The sequence below is a fragment of the Rhodnius prolixus genome, unplaced genomic scaffold (genome assembly GCF_049639745.1).
Source record: "Rhodnius prolixus isolate KJV_2025 unplaced genomic scaffold, Rpr scaffold_1, whole genome shotgun sequence".
In the NCBI taxonomy this organism is placed as follows: Eukaryota; Metazoa; Arthropoda; class Insecta; order Hemiptera; family Reduviidae; genus Rhodnius; species Rhodnius prolixus.
Genome location: NW_027411581.1, coordinates 10,073,843 through 10,090,397, shown reverse-complemented (window position 1 = coordinate 10,090,397; position 16,555 = coordinate 10,073,843). Strand labels below are relative to the sequence as shown.

Genomic DNA, 16,555 nt, shown 5'->3' with positions numbered 1-16,555 from the left:
TTAATACTTAGTCCTTTCAAAATTAAAGAGAGGTTATTTGTTCAACTAGAATTCAACATTAAGTACCTAAAACTTCATCAAAGTCCTTCAGTCATGTAATTTTTCCTTTTTCAAATTCAGAAGCTAGAACCATTATAATCCATTAGAATTGTAAGCTGTTAAATCCTCTAGCTTCACTCTAATGACTTCACTAACAAGTTGACTAATGTATTGTTAGTTTAAGTAAAAAGAATATTTGAATGGAATTTGTTTCTTTTTTTCAAGACAAGTGTCTTCGAATCAATGGAAGGGAAGTGGGGGAGGCCTTTGCCGCGGCGACAGTCGTGGAGAAATAGATGCTAGATGCAGAGAAAAGAGAAGTCAGTCGGTGGCTAATGGAGTTCAAAGGAAGCAAGAAAAGAGGAGAACAGCTGGTACGATAGTCAAATGTGTTCTACTAAATTACTTTAAAATAATAATAACAATATAATCTTTTTTTTTATTACATACTTTCTTCTACACTTGATACAGGTTCTAAAGAAGAACTGAATATTGACTACTGCAATGGAGATAGACCTGCGGTCAGTAGTAAAGGGAGTGGCGGAAGTAGTTCCAGCAGTGGAGGCAGTAGCAGTGGAGGCAGCAAAGGCAGCAGTAAAGCCAGAGGTGTTCCTCCTACTTTTGGTTATGTGAAACGTGCTTCAAACGGAAGTACTAAAGATAACGGAACAGTGCAGTCTCAGCCAGTTTCAAGGACAAAGGTTGTTGGGATATTTAGAGAAGTTTATAGTACATTAACTAGTATTACACATTATTATTAGGAATACAAATATATGAATATTCTAAATCAATAAAATACACCTTTGCCCATCTCGCGAAGAAAGAAAATTGGTCCATCTTTTTATTAAGTTATCTAGTTATCATTTTTGGGAAGATTTCACTTAACGGGAAATGAACTGCTATCGTGAAATTGTGACTGCATCGATCGAACGAATCATTGTATCGGAATGAGGTATAGAATTTAAGAACGTACACCTTCGAGCTAAATGTTATTTTTCTTAATGTCTTTCTTAATAGTGGCATATATTCGGTCTGTTATTATCTTGAAATTACTATTCTCACATACAGGTTTTTCTATAAAGCTCACATCAAACGAATTTTTGGTAGTTGATGTCGTGGATTACCAATTATAGTTTCATTTTCAGCAGCTAAATAATGGAAATTTTTTATTCCATCAGATGTACACCTGATGATAATATACATATATTATATCTGACGTATATCTGTATAGAATCATTTTCGAGTAATGAATATTCTGTTTTGACTTTAATGATCTGGGTTAAACTGTGTTTTCGAGTATCGTAGCGAATCCACTTCTGTCGTGTCGAATCCACCGATAAAGGAAAAGAAACTGTTTTACTTTTGTACATAGTCCTTAAAGCAACAATTAATTTTTCGTTGTTCTATAACTTTTTCCGTTGGCCATTATCATTTGATTTTTTCCTTGTATACGTTGGGAAATAAATGATTGGTATTAGATTGTGGCAGCAGCTAATTTCGAGTGAATTCGGCTCGGCTTTTCGTCTAGCAATGTTTTTAATTCTTCCTCGTCAATCTTTTTTTTACTGATTTCCGTGCTTTTTGTTCTCTGATTCGAATGTCATTTTTTATTCTGACATCATCTAATCGAATCATTTAAAGTTGCTTGATGTATTCGATGGATTATATTCACTATAAATTTCACAAGCTCAAATTCATTTATTGCCAGATTCAGATTAAATTATAGGAAAGATATACTACCTATACATCTTTTGAAAAGAGCACAATCAAATTAGCAAATATTTCGGATTCCAAGAGACTTAGTCTCCGCATTAATTAATATCTCGTTTTTTTTTAAAAAAATAAAACTTTGTAATCATTATATCTTCTTAGATTTTTCTGTTATTTTGTGTAACCAATTTATTTTTTCTTTTTCTTCAGGTGAAAGTGTCTGGTGGTACTCAGACTGAGGTACAGTACTCTGCCACTGCTCAGTTGTCTGCCGGTGTGCGCGAACGTCTCATGATGTCGCCTAAAACAACTACTGTGAGGCAACATCCAGCAGATACTGGATCTCTTTCAGATTCCAATTATGCGGAAATACCTCAAGCAAGTCCTTATGGTTCGTGGTTGCGACATAGTGGTGCTTATACAGCATCTTTACCTACTAGGACAAGTGCAGGTATCTTTTACTGATGTTTGATCTATAAGCATGAAAGTTTGGGCTAGTGCCCGAACAAGAGCTTTATTTAACAGGAGTTTTATTACTATATTTATAAAATTGATTAGTTGGAAAGGTGTGAAGTTACTTTTCTCACTGAGTAGAAGGTACTACTCTCATACTCGTACAATAAGGAAAGTCATGTAGGCAACTCTCTGTATAGAACTTGAAGTAAAATAAAGTGACTATACTCTGTATACACTTGGTATTGTCACAGTGACTATATTGATTTTTTTTTTTCCTTTTTTACCCAGCTGGAGGTTCAATGATAGAAGCAGAAAGCATAGAATCGTTACCTGCGCAATTACACCATCGAGCCAGTTTAACACATGCCAGGTTGATGGGTTCGGCGGCCACTGCTCCAAGATTGAGCAGAAGTAACAGCATCAGGTAGGCACTTGTTTTATTATTTATTGCATGATTTATAAATGCTTTTAATTTCATTTAGATTTAAGGAAACTAGAATTAACTTTTTTTAAAAACATTTACTAGACTTTAGATTATTTTCTTAGTATAAATCCTTTCCTATTCGAAAACTTATCTTTAAAGAAAATGTTGTAAATGACGCGGACACAAAAAACATGTGCATTTCTTCTGTTTTCTCTATTATTGAGTACTATTATATTAACTTTAAAGTGAGTCCAGCTTCTGAAGCGGTCCACTTGGTGGCAGTTGTTTACTTAAACTAACTCCGCTCCATTTTCCAATTTTTGTTTTGTTTTTGTTTTCTTTTTTAATCTTAATAGCATGTTTTATTGGCATGGACGTTAGTTTATTTTAATCTCTCTTGATTTTCAGCTACCTCAGAGATCGGACTTTTCCAAGGTATAGTAGGACAGCTAAATGGCCATTTTTTGTTATTTTTATTTTATCTTGGCCTCATTTTTACATACTGTTGGCGCTTAAAAGTGGAAAAAATTTTTGTTTATGTTTTTCTTGGATCAGTGTGTCATTTATAAGTTTATGTATCGCCAAATAAAGCTGTGCTTTAACCACTTTATTTTCACTTCATCAAACTATCGTTAAAGTAAACATATTTATCGTTACTTGAAATGTTAAAAATGAACAATTTTTTTATTTCACACCTGGTTTCTTAAAAATATGTTCAATGTTAAAATATAAGCATAGCATAAGCAATATTATTTAATTGAAGATAACTATCTTCATCGGAAGGAATTAACTCTGTAATTAACGTATACTGGATTCCAACGCGGAGATCACGGGTTCGAATCCAACTACTGGCTCTTAGATTTTCTCCTTCTAGGAGCTTCTTATAGCTCATTATCCGGTGATGGACAGTGTAGCCTGTAAAGAGAACACACTGTTTGGAGACCGGCAATACACTGAAAAAAAAACCAGAAACCTCGTCAATGTTGACGCTCCTTACCTTAAAAAAAAAATAAATAAATAAAATAAAATCTTCCTTAAAAATGATACATTTTATGATATATTTTTAGTGATACATTTTAGCTTACATTCAATAAGAACAACTACTTTACGAAGAAAAAACTAAAACCAGAAATTGCAAATAGAAACCATCTCATTCAAAGCAAAATATCTTTTGCAAAATGACTTCACTATACTAACTTTTCTATGATATACTATTACTTTTAATGCTTCATTTTGGTCACAGTAATGGCAGGCATGTAGATTATGATTCTTTTAAGACAATTACACGATTTGCTTTTACATACAGCATGACATATGTAAAATTTGATGCGATTCTATTGTAAGATTATTTAGCAGTTTTTTATTTACTTTTTTTTTGTGAACTGACAAAGTTCCTTGCACTATACATTACTTATTTATTTTTTTTTTTAAATTGGAAATATCATTCCTTTTTCTAATGTTCAAGGTCCACTAAGTCGGAGAAACTTTATCCATCAATGTTCCAAAGATCTGAAGAAGTGGAACCGTATTATAGTATTCCTTATAATATTGGAGTTGGCCCTCAACACCATCATTCCTCACAGCCAACAAGTCCTACTCCCAGTCAGGTGTCTCATGGCACCCCTAGCAGGTAACTTTGTTAGGTGTTCGTTTATTTCATTTATTAATTTTTTCGTTTATTTTCACTAAATTACAATGACTGATCTCTCTACCGCGAAATTAGTAATGGTGTAGAATTAACAAATTTTGTATCAATCAAAGAATGAAATTATTTAAACTTTGCTAATATCATAAGGATAGATTCATAAAGATGAGATCTTTTCTCCTATAATTTATAACGAAGAACTCGAAATCTGTACGTCCATGAAACTTACTTTACTAGTGGACTGTTCAGTGGTATTTCATTATAAGTGCGAATAAAGGCTTTTAATGTCTTTCTATACAGACATATTGCAAAAACAAACCACATTGTTCGCAAAAGAATTCTAAAGGAATGGAGATTCCAGGTTTTAACTTAACATAGTGAAAAAGATGAACATTGAATCCTATATAATTATTATCAAACGGGCAATCAGATAAAAGCAAAACAAGCTGTGAGAAGCAAATTGATTTTTTTCAAATTCGAGAAACTTGAGGCTCTAAAGGGTTATATTCCTTCTTTTAATTCATTCACTACCGCAGTAAGTCAACATACAAATAATTTCATTTTAGTAATTTTTGAAGCTTTTTTTCTTTATCACAAAGCAATTGACTACTGAGGCTTATATTTAAGTCTAGAATGAGGCAACCTGTCATGTCTTATAGTTACGAAGGCATATATTAAGATTAGAAATTTGAAACTCATAAGAGTTCTCGGGTATCGGCGAAAGACCATATGATAATGGATGCTGTCCAAGTTATGAACCAAGAAAGCACACTACCCAAAAAGAAGTTCAGTCAATGTAATTGCAGAAATCTAAATTTTATAATTTGTTGGATAAACCAAATTAATATTTCTAACTTACTTTTCTGATTGTACTTTACATTGGCTTCTTTCAGATTCAATTATCCCATATCACCAATCAGCTCTTCACCTTCCAGCCATGGTATTAATCGTAATTCTCCCTATGTAGGAATTATTACAAAAATGAATTCCAAAGATGATGACGGTAAGTTTCTATTGAAACAAATCAGATTTTAACTTTCTAATTTTTCTGGGAACCAATTAAAATAGTTTTGTTATTTTTATCTAGTGCATGGTTCAGCTGTAAGCCTGGTATCTACCACTTCATCACTGTATAGTACTCCCGAAGAAAAACAAGCACATGAAGTAAGAAAATTAAGAAAGGAACTGTCGGATGCTCAAGAAAAAGTGCACAGTCTCACTAACCAGCTTTCAACAAATGTAAGTAACCAATATTCAATATTCTTCATTGGATCTCAGAAAGCTAAATTTTCCTGCAGCAAGCTAAACAAAATACACTTATGCTTAAAAGCTTCAAATTTATTTACTGCAACTTATTCGTATAAAGTGCTTCAACAATATTTTATTACTTTTTTTTCTATCTAAATCAAGTAGCATTCAATTAATATACTTAAAAAATTATCTAAGTCTGACACTTATTTTTGGAAAAAAATTAATCAGTCCCTCCTAAATTATTCATAAAAAATTTAATCAAAAACATTGATGACTTCAGATTGATAATTTATTTTTTTAATATAAAAAAATATAAACATTTAAATCTGACTAGGATAATTTATTACGAGAAATAAAGTATACGAAAAACATTTTAGGATAGCATTTTTTTTATTATTATTAATTTTTTAACATTTGTCTTTTAACGAAGGAATTAAAATTGACCTGTAAAAAAACTCTTAATTTTTGTAATTAGTTTTAAAAAAAAGTCATTCTTGACGCTAAATATATACAATAAATGAAAATAAAGAATATTTTCTCTATAAATAGTCACTTAAATTTAGCACCACATTCTTATGCCGTATGCTTAGAGCTTATTATTTTGGCCTTAAAAATAAATTAAAACTTATTTATTTACAATAACTACAGCTTCTTATATACCAAAATGAGAAAATATATACATTGGGCGAAAGCAAACAGAAATTGAACTTTATTCTTTAAATTATTTTACTCAGTGGATAAAGGGTAAGATCTTTTTGAAATGAAGAGAAATCTTTTATGAAGTATTGATCTATTTCATTTTCTTCAGCAGGTGTTAGAAATTCATAAGTTAACTTGTTATCAGCATCCCGTTTGTTGGAGGCTCCAGGTGTTACGTTATGTCCCACAACTTGTATAGTTAATTTCCTAAATTTCTTTCCAGTCTCTACGGCAATGTCAATTAAAAAATTTAAAACTTCGTCTTTTTTAATATTAGAAATGTGTTGCACTTCTCTCTCCAGCCTATCAAATGCATATTCACAAGAAGTTATTTCTTCCCAGTTTCGTTTCACTTCTTCACTTAGATGTATGTCACTACATTGTTTAATTTTTATCAATGATTCCAATGCTTCTTTATATTCTTCTTCAGGCATCTCTCGCAAGGTATTTATAAAATTGTGAAGAAAATTTGTTATCCTATTCTCCACATGTGAAACAGTGTGCTTGTCAATTTGAGAATTAACTGCTATAGAGAAGCCTAGTATACCAAATGTATCCCGCACTGTACAAGACACGTCGTAGCCCAATTGTTCTTGTGTTCGAAGTGTATCGAAAAGAGGTTCTTCCATCAACATTAATAACATTTCAACCAAACAGTACTCCTTCATTGTGGCTGGTCCATATTGGAAATAATTAGTAGTTATACAGTTTTTATCTTCAAAATTAAAAGAATTCACCCGACAACACTTTTCACCTAAAGGCAGCTGGTATACAAGTATTTTAGGCCAGTTCTCTTCTTCTAAAGGAGTACAATCAAGCGTGTTTACAAAATTAGTACAAATAGTTTTCGCCTGTTCTTCATCAAAATTACCTTGCACCAAACATTGTATATGTACTCCTTTAAAAATTTCATTTGCAAATATTTTTAAATCGTCTAAACTAATGTTAGAAATTGCTTGGTACTTAGCAGCTGATGTCCAGTACTTCTTAAGTAACACTGACATCCTCACTTCTCTAGCCAAGGATCCTGCTTTCAGATTCATATTGGCCAGCTCTGGCCGTGTCAATTTTTTGTAAGTTTCGAATAGTTCTTCTGTCACATTTTGATTGAAATTCTGCATTCCTTTCGCAATACGTTGGAGAAGTAGATGTAATTTATGACTAAAACCGTAGACTGAAATATTGAAGCCTCGTTCACACGGGCCAATACTGTCTTGGAGTAAAGCCATATTGGCAGGATAAGTATCTTCAACAAGAGTAAATTGAAGTATTTTTATATAAAGTAAAAGAAGTGCACTATTTTTAACACTTTCTTCAGGCATAGGAGTTACAATATTTAGCCCAACGTAACCAATAGGTAATCGAAATTTCATATCCGGTTTACAGTAAACATCTATCAAATTAGTAGACAAACATTTTTCAGGATACTTTGTAACATTTGATCGACCAGGTAATAGCTTGAAATCTGTAGCTATGAACTCATTGGGTTTCGGTAAATAGAAGTCAGAATAAGGTGTAATATTATTTAATTCTTCCATGAAATTGACATCTAAATCTTCATAAGTATATCGAGTCTTAAACCACTGCTCTACTTTGTCGTAAACAACACTGCCATCAGCATTGTGAGCGTTCAGTATTATGTTAGCATTTGAAGGAGTCATCATGTCCAAAAAAAGCTTAATCTCATCAGGCTTGTATTCAAAAGCTAACTCGCTTCCAGTTATATAGTCTTCAGGAGGATAGAATTGCATATTTTCAGATAAGGTTTCAACATTATCTATCGCACTTTCTTCTTCAGAAAATCTAAATTGCAATAGATCAATGGCCTGAATTTCTGTGAAAACTCTTTCATTGGGGCCTTCTCGTTGCAACATTTTGACGTAAGAAAATATAGCTTTCAAAACATTATCGATATTTTCTCTACCTTTTTCACTTAAGACTATTGTAATGCTGAATAGGGTATAAATAGAATTAAAGGAGATACCATCGTCACTATGTCCGGAGGTGAGCCCGCTAGCCCACAAATTTTTTCTGAGGTATGCTGTCAGGCTTCCTGCTCCCTCATGACCTATTAGCCACGATAAGTAACTGAGAGGTTTACTTTTGTACAATTTTATCACCGGAGGCAATGCCCAGTTAACTTCCAAAACATACATTTCTTGCACAGCCTCGGCCCTATAAAATTTGTTAAAAAGTTCCTTATTGAATGGTTCTGTTAAAACTGGAACTTCAGGAGCTGGGAGTGCATTGTTTGGTATTTTCGAAAAGCACTGTACAACCCAATTCTTTAAAGTTTCAGCAGGTAGCCTGGCTTGAACAGCCAGGGTCATGCGATGGGCTGAGTAATGCGTTTTCCAGAACGCTTTCACAGCTTCATGCAAACGATCATCAGTTACAGAATCTCTTAATGTAGTCAAGTTACCCCAAGTAAATTTTTTCGCAGGATTATTATCTTTTGCTAAACTACAAATTAGCTGCTCTCGACGATATGAGTCCGAGGGAAGGACCATCTGGAATTCTGATTCTATTGCTTCGCGTTCTCGCGTCATAGCCTCTTTCCTTAATATAGGTGATATGAAGAAATGAGCAAACATATCCATACCTGTGAGCAGATATTTTTCTTGGCATTCAAAATAGAAGGTAGTGTACTCACACTCGGTAGACGCATTATCAGAGCCACCTTTTCTTTTAATGTAAGCATCAAATTCGTTTTCTTTAGGATATTTCTCACTACCCATAAACAACATATGTTCTAAAAAATGAGCGAGACCTTGTATATCCTGAGGATCACTGAAACTACCTACTCCAACAGTGAGGGAACAAGCAGCTAATTTTTCATCTCTTCCTTTACCTTTATTTAGAACTTTGACTGGGTCACCCTCAGAATCAGCTTCATCTTCTGACGATGTTACCTCTGACGATTCAGTCACTGAATCTTCTTCATCTGTTGTTGCATCTGAATCATATTCCTCTAAGCTTACTAAGTTTGCAGTATCTGAAATTAACAACACCCTAAGTCCATTCGCCAATTGTATAGGCGTGTATTCCTTTAAATCAGAATCTGGTTTGGTAGGAATAGGTAATTGTAAAATACCGTTATAATCGACTGACATAACACTGTTACCGCTTTTATTCTGCAAAACTGAAGAACCTGTCGAAATATTTGAAGTCTGTAAAACATTGCTACGTACACTACCGAGATGAGTTACGTCCAATTTACACTTTTTAGACATAATTCTGTTAATACTTGCACTGCGTTTTATTAATTTGCAAAACATTCACTAAACAAGAATGTCAGTAGTTCCAAAAATACGTAATGCAATTCCACACATGTCCCTAACCTACTATGGAACTACCGACTGTCTAAATAACCTGACCCTCACATCTGGCTACATATTGATTGAACTAACCAGTGTTGCCAACACGAAATACTCACGATATTATTCTACTCAATACTATGTTTGAATTGCCCGCACAGCTAAATACTGCAGCCCCTCTCAACAAAAATTAAGTCGTAATTGAACAAGCGGCTGCTTCTATTCTATCTTAATATTGTAGAATCTTGCATTTATTGTACGCAATAAAATTTCTTCTAAATATTTTAATAGATTTGTTTTACTTAACACTGTTTTTAATTTTGTTTAAATATTTATTGAATTTTTTCAAACTAAATGTATTAACATATATGAATTTAAGGATCCTAAACTGTGAATCATTGAAGAGCCCCTAAAAAATAATCGCAAATTTCCACTTTATTGATTTCCAAACTTCCCCACCCCCATTGATTCAAAGTACACTAATTCTGTTCATTATTATATGTCATTTATTTTTTTATGGGTAATTGAATATGATGTACTTGTTGGATGTTGAAATGTAATAATCTTATTGGCAATAAATTGGGATCAATTGCTTTTAATGATGGCTCAATTATCACTTTATTAACTACAAACTGGTCTTCTATAACAACTGCTATTGAAAATATTTTTTAGGTAATTTTGATAGATTTCATACTTTAATTCAGAACAATTAAGAAGTAAAGTTTTTCCACTCTCTATGTTATTAAGTAAAGTAATCGCCTATTTTTTTAGGTGGGTCTTTACGACCAACTACCTATTAGATGTCATGGATGAGTTTTGTTATAACTAATAATTTTGAAAAGAGATATTAGGATTTCAAACGAATTCTTTTTTTGTCACTTGCCTCGAATTACTCAGTGAAGGAGAATTTATGTGTTGCTAAAGTTTCGAGTTTAAAAAAAAACAAATTCTCCCTCCGGGAGTACCTCTATTCAATAGAATTTTCAACTTTTTATGAATAATCCTAAAAATTACAGTGTATTATGGTACTTCCGTTTTTTATTTTACTTTAATTTTTATTTTGTTTATTATGTAACTTCAGCAACACTTTAAACAGTTCGAATCTCGCGTATGACTACTTTTTATTTGTCAGAAAAAATTGTTGATGGTAAAGAATTAGCTTCCGCCCCTGTCCACGACATCTAATTGGTAGATGGACGTTAAGCCCTGCTTGAAAAATTAGGCGATTACTTCATTTATATACTTTATGTATATTGTCCCGTGTAAGTGAATCTATATGTACTTACTACGTGCTTACTTACATACGTAATCTATAGTAAAGACTTTTACTTTAATCTGTTTTCTGTGAAATTCGTTTCCGACCAGTTCTGGGTAGTTGAGGGGTAGTTGGAATTCTAATTCCATTTGAATAAAGATTTTACAAGTTGGTAAAATTTTGTAAGAATTGGAAACATAGATATATGTTATGGTAAGTTAGAACTTTTGTAAGAGAAAATTGTGTGGTATTTACTTTTCCTTTATAATAAAGGTTTGTTCACCTCAAGATGGCAGTAGATGGAACGTAATTCTACCAATTTTGTAGAATAGCTTTAAGTAAAATTTTTCTGGGACAATAATTCCAAAAAAAATTGTACCATGCGCATACAAAGTATAAGAGAATCGTTGCGTTCGTTTTCCAGAAAATTCAAAAAAACTCAAAATAGGATTTAGTGAAAGTGCATTTCCGGTTCGCTTTTCATTTTTATCCAAAAGCTGTTTACCTGGTCCCATGATGGCCCCTTTTCAAAATATCAAATTTCAATTTATTGCGATTTTGCGTTTAAGCCAGTTGTTAAAAATCATTTTTTTTTTTACCTTTAAAATCTAAAATTCGTTAGTCTGTTCCGGTCTTAAAAAGAAATTAAGATAATACTGCCGTCATAATTTGTTTTTTACTTTGACGTCATTATCTTACTTCCATTTCTCCTCTCCCTTCCACATTACACTGACTAGGCCGGGCGGGTTGTACGTGCGCGTGGTACTATGTTGTTGTTGTTGATATTCCCCCTTCAACTCTTACTTCCATTTCAGTTCAACTTCAGCATTGCCACAGTAGTCATAAGTCGTTCCGTTGAGCTGGTTGTTAGTTTTACGATACATGAATGACGTTAGCTTAGTCTCGATGGCGGTACATGACGGTTTCGCGACAGTGCGAAATGCGCGATCCTGTCGACCTGCCGCCAGAGCTTCTTTGGAACCATTGCACGAAGAACCGCCAGTTTTGTTTCGTTTACGTCCTGATGTACCTTGGTGGGAATTGGCTACAAGACGATCTCGAACTAGGAGTTGTTCCATGTTGCAGGTCATTGATTTGCTTATTATGATAATTTTTAGTATAATAAATAGTAAGATAAGTGAAGCACGGAAGTATATTTTGTATGCCAGTTTTGCTGACAAATTAATCGAATTTGCTACTTTTCATTTCCTCTTCTTAATTAGGAGATGTTATTTTGTAAGCATATTTCTTCGGCGAACTTTTGCATTAGTTTCTCTTGAGTTTACATAATTTTCTTAAATCATTAGATTTAAACATAAAGCTAGGACAAATTTGGATACAATTTTGGCCCTTAAAATTGAAACAGGCATGTTTGTGTTTTTACATCTCTCGAGTGTAAGTATGATAATGACCAAAAGTCGTAATTCCAGTTTTTATTTGGATTTGAGTGTTTTGGAGCTATTAAAATTGGAATAAAAAACGCGAGAGCTTAAAAATTATCATTTAATTTGGTACAGTTGTCGCTATTAAAGTGGGACTTTACAGAATTCTTTTTTTTTTAACTGTTTTTCTCGAAAATTCGGTTAAGTTTAATTTTTATTAGCTTGAACCTATTAGATTCATCGCGAACTATTTCTTAGGAACATTCATTTTTTAAAGAGGTTCTTCAGTTAAGTAAACCAAAAAGTACCCCGTAAATGCAGCAATTCTAGGCACTAAAGATCAATATCGGCTAACCTTGCAGAGTAGGTTTTTGTTGCTGTGAGGGTTCAGGCAGAAGTTAGATTACAAATGTTAGTAGCTTCGACTGTTGGACTAGGTATGATGTTAGCGTGCCCTCAGGGCTACCAGGAACCTGGGTTCTTGCTACCCCAAAAGGCACGACTTCCTTTCCAATATTATTGGAAGTATTAATAAAAAGTCTATTGTAAATACTTATCTCGCCACTTTTTCCATTCATTTGACTCTCATCGACTCGGTTATATTTTTGCTAATTAATTACAGTTCGTATTCGACAAATTTGTTAATAACTGATCTTGACACTAATGATCTCAGATGTTGAAGTACCTTAAATAAAAATAAAAACAATTGTTTCCATAAATGCCATGTTGTTTAATTTAGTTATCATTTTAAACTAAAGAAAACTTTCTATAAATAATTTAGTGATGAGTTAGAATTGTTATTCTGCTTTTATAAATAATAAAAATTAAATTTATGTAACAAATTCAAGGTTGGGATGTGGTCTAATTTAGTGTTATTTGAAGTTTAAACTAATACTTTAATTAAAGCTTTAATGGCTGTAATTAGAGGTAATTATAGTGAACCTGTTCTAATCGTCTTACCTAGCAGGTTCATTTTTTCTGTCCCTTCTTCTGCTTCTGTTTTGCAAGTTACTTTTTATCGTAATAATAATAATGAAAATTCTCACGCTTGTTTACAAAATATGGAAATTATACATTTTTTAATATGTAGATGTTAACTATTGTTTTATTTTTTGTTAAAGTAGAGCTATCTTTTAATCTTGAAAGATTCTTTAACTGAAATGAATTCGAAAGTTTTGTGGGAAATCTTGTATTTGTTACAATATTGTTCCTTCGAAGTAAAATGCTGTTTGGTACTCATTATGTCCTTGGACAGTATTTTGTTTTTTGTAAATTGTAGATTTTATTTTTGTCATCGTCTTTTGATGTTTATTTTTCGTGAATGAAATAAATGATTCAGTCTTATGCTGTATTCTGAACTTTATTTTTGTTATTTTGAAATCATCGAATTGATGTTGGGATCTCCGTAAAAATTTCATCATTAAAGTAAAGTAATGCCTTCACCAAAATAGTTGTCCTGGACGGAGTCGACTAACAAACACGCTTCTTTATAAATTTCTTATATGTATAAATCATTAAATAAAATCCAAGGCGACCGGGAATCAACCATAGTGAATCCTCGAGAAAATTGCTCGTGTCGTTCTAGAACATCTAGCTGAGACTTCTTCTTTCTAGAATCATGGTCTTACTTTATCCATCCGGCCTTCTTAAGAGGTACTGTAACTGAAATGGTAATCCATTAAAGTTTGGTTTCACTATTGTAATTATTTATCAGCATTCTGAAACAACGTTTGCCTGTCTTAAATAGAATCCACCTGATTTGTTTGCCTTGTAAGTGAAATAGGTCCACCTCAACACGCCAGAAATAGTACATCAGTCCAAAGGAATGCGCCCGCGTGGTTTCAACACAGAAAATAAAAGGTTTCATCTGTCGGCAAGATTACTATTACTGTTTTCCAGAGTTGTAAAAGTGATTCCTATTTTTATTAATTACGTTGCAAAAAGTTATAATAATAACTGGTGAAAAACTTTAAAATTCCTGCAAAAGAAAGCCTGTCCACAAAGAGCTTTGAATTTGGAAGCATGAATTTAGAAATGTTCATCTTATTTGGTAGCAATTCCCATTTTTATTATTTCCAAATCTTAAGAAATTTTTGGTTGATACAAAGAAGAGATGATAAAATCTCACTTTAATCACGGAATCAATCTATTCATCGCGAAAATGTTAGACAAAATGCATTGTACTCAAAGGGAACTAACATATTTAAAATAAACACATTTTTTAAAAATAAAAGCAAGGTATTTCAATACATTGAGCTTTTTTGTGTGGCCCAAAATAACTGTTTAAGGATCTTGTTAGATAGATTGTAGTAAAAATCATTTGTAAATGAGAATTTCTTGTCCTTGGATTTGATAGGATGGTGTAACACGTTTTGGCGAGCTAGTTAAAAGTAATTATTATAGCATTTGAAGCATTGGACGATGCAATCCCAATACTAACCAGACAGGAATGTAAATAAAATTACGAGGTTCTCACATCAGTCCAAAGCTGGAGTAGACACGTGGGCGTGTTGTCCAGACTCGACGACAGTGTTTTGTTTACATTTCTTTTATTTCTCCTCTCACCCTGCCGCGCTCTCTTTTAACACATTTTAAAGTGAACATTCCGGCGGAAATTAAGTCGGAGTTTTTTTGTTCTTTTTCTTGAAATGTGTTCAAAATTAGTTTTATTGTGGGTAGCTTCCATATATAAACATAGTGGATGATTCTCTACCTCTGATGATGTTTTTTTTTTTCTTTACCCACCTAAAACAGTTTAACTCAAATGTTTGTCTTTGCCGCCAGCTATTTTACTCTTATAAAGCCGAATAACCTAAATTAGTTTGGACTTCATTTACATAGTTCTATTTGAGCCATCTAGAAATGTTTTCACTTTATTCCTTAAGGCTAAAGAAAGTGTTGCGATTGTATCAAACATTTTTGAAATATAATTTTTATTCGAAATATTTCGTGGCTTCTGAAGTAGCTATAAGTATATATTTATGGCTAAAGGTGATTATTTACTTTATTTATTTAACAGCTGATTTCTCCGTTCGGGTCAAAGCTTCACTCCGAAATTCTATCGAGGCACCCCCATGGCTCCTCCTATACTTCTTCCACCTGAGTTCTTGATGGTCTTCTTCTTCTTCGATCTCTCTGAAGGATCTGTCTTCATACCATTGCAGCTTCTGGCCATCTGCCCTAGAGCACTATTTCTACTATTCCTGTTCTCTGTTCTTCATCTTCATTCTTCTTCCCTATTCTCATTTCTTGTCAAACGTCTCTGATCCTTGTTCTCTCCTTTCGTGTTTTTAGACAGTATTGAATTCTTCCTAATATTCCGCACCGTATACTTAATAAACTAAGGGATGCAGCTAGAAATCCCTTTGGACATTTCCTTTGTAAATCTCTTTATTATTTATTATCTTCTTTGCCTTTTCTAGATACAGAATTATTACGGATAATTCCTTCCTTCGTTTTACGCTTTCGAGAACAAATACTATATATGTAACTCATCACTCTTTTTAGAGCTGCAACTTTACAGTTTTCATTTGAAGTACAGCTCGACCACCTTAATCGAATACTAAATATTGTAAATTTAAATCATTCTTAGAATTTCAGATTTTGCTTGATTGAAGACAATATTGCTATTTTTGTGAATATGGAGCTAGAAATTAAATTGCGTAACATTCCATTTCAATTTATTTAGATTGGTAAATCATACTTCTCTATTCTTAGAGATTACTAGTTACAATTCAGACGATTGAATTCCTAATTAATCTTAAGTAGATGCAGTTTTACAGAAGTCTCTTTCAATTGATCTCTTTAATTTGAAACGATAAGTTCAATTCAAAAAAGTTGAACTACTTATGGAAGATTTGTTACTATTTTTAACTAGGACGCAATCAGTTTATATTCTTATTATTTTAAACATTTCTTGAAGCGTTTTGAAATATAAAAAAAATATAATTTCCGTTTTCGATAAAACAATTCTTTCCTCTTCTGTCTTTGTTTACTGACGCCTGAAGCACAACGTGAACTAGTTCTATAGTGAATGGCAGGACGTGCAAGCTATCAAAAGGAAGTAGACATTTCGTCGCCATTTCTATATCATTTTGAATATAAATAATCAGTTTCCGACTTGTAACCGCTATTTTGGAAAGGCGAATATTGTTCTTTTGCAGTGTTCTCTAATTAATTTTTTTTATATATATTTCTAAACAAAATTGATGTTTAATTTTTTATTTTATTTTAATTTAAACCTCGCGGTTTTGTTAAAATAAGAACAGATAAGTTCACCGAGAAGCTGAACACTAAGTTCCGTTGACGTGTTTAGCCATTTTGTGTAAAGGCCGGAAGTTCAGGTTTCAAGGTTAGTGTTTCACCCGTTTTTATAAA

The 16,555-nt window shown here is 32.7% G+C and overlaps 2 protein-coding genes across 7 annotated transcripts in view; one reads left to right on the top strand and one right to left on the bottom strand.

The window, feature by feature from the left end:
* Positions 1–16,555, top strand: part of sick (sickie) — a 353,303-nt gene that overhangs the window by 289,850 nt on the left and 46,898 nt on the right. For 4 of the 6 annotated variants that reach the window (XM_074127748.1, XM_074127763.1, XM_074127784.1 and 1 more), the window contains 8 exons: positions 265–413; positions 511–740; positions 1,960–2,200; positions 2,494–2,629; positions 3,038–3,064; positions 4,095–4,259; positions 5,168–5,277; positions 5,362–5,513. In XM_074127748.1, the coding sequence (XP_073983849.1) occupies positions 265–413; positions 511–740; positions 1,960–2,200; positions 2,494–2,629; positions 3,038–3,064; positions 4,095–4,259; positions 5,168–5,277; positions 5,362–5,513 (1,210 nt within the window). The remainder of the gene's footprint in view (positions 1–264; positions 414–510; positions 741–1,959; positions 2,201–2,493; positions 2,630–3,037; positions 3,065–4,094; positions 4,260–5,167; positions 5,278–5,361; positions 5,514–16,555) is intronic. The other 2 variants (XM_074127757.1, XM_074127772.1) reach the window with 1 other exon arrangement.
* Positions 6,133–9,657, bottom strand: LOC141454029 (nardilysin-like). Its single transcript, XM_074127804.1, has one exon. The coding sequence runs from the start codon at positions 9,500–9,502 to the stop codon at positions 6,242–6,244; it is 3,261 nt and encodes a 1,086-aa protein (XP_073983905.1). The 5' UTR covers positions 9,503–9,657; the 3' UTR covers positions 6,133–6,241.

Excerpts from the sequence above, each read along its gene's own strand:
- LOC141454029 (XM_074127804.1), bottom strand. The coding sequence starts at position 9,502 with ATGTTTTGCAAATTAATAAAACGCAGTGCAAGTATTAACAGAATTATG.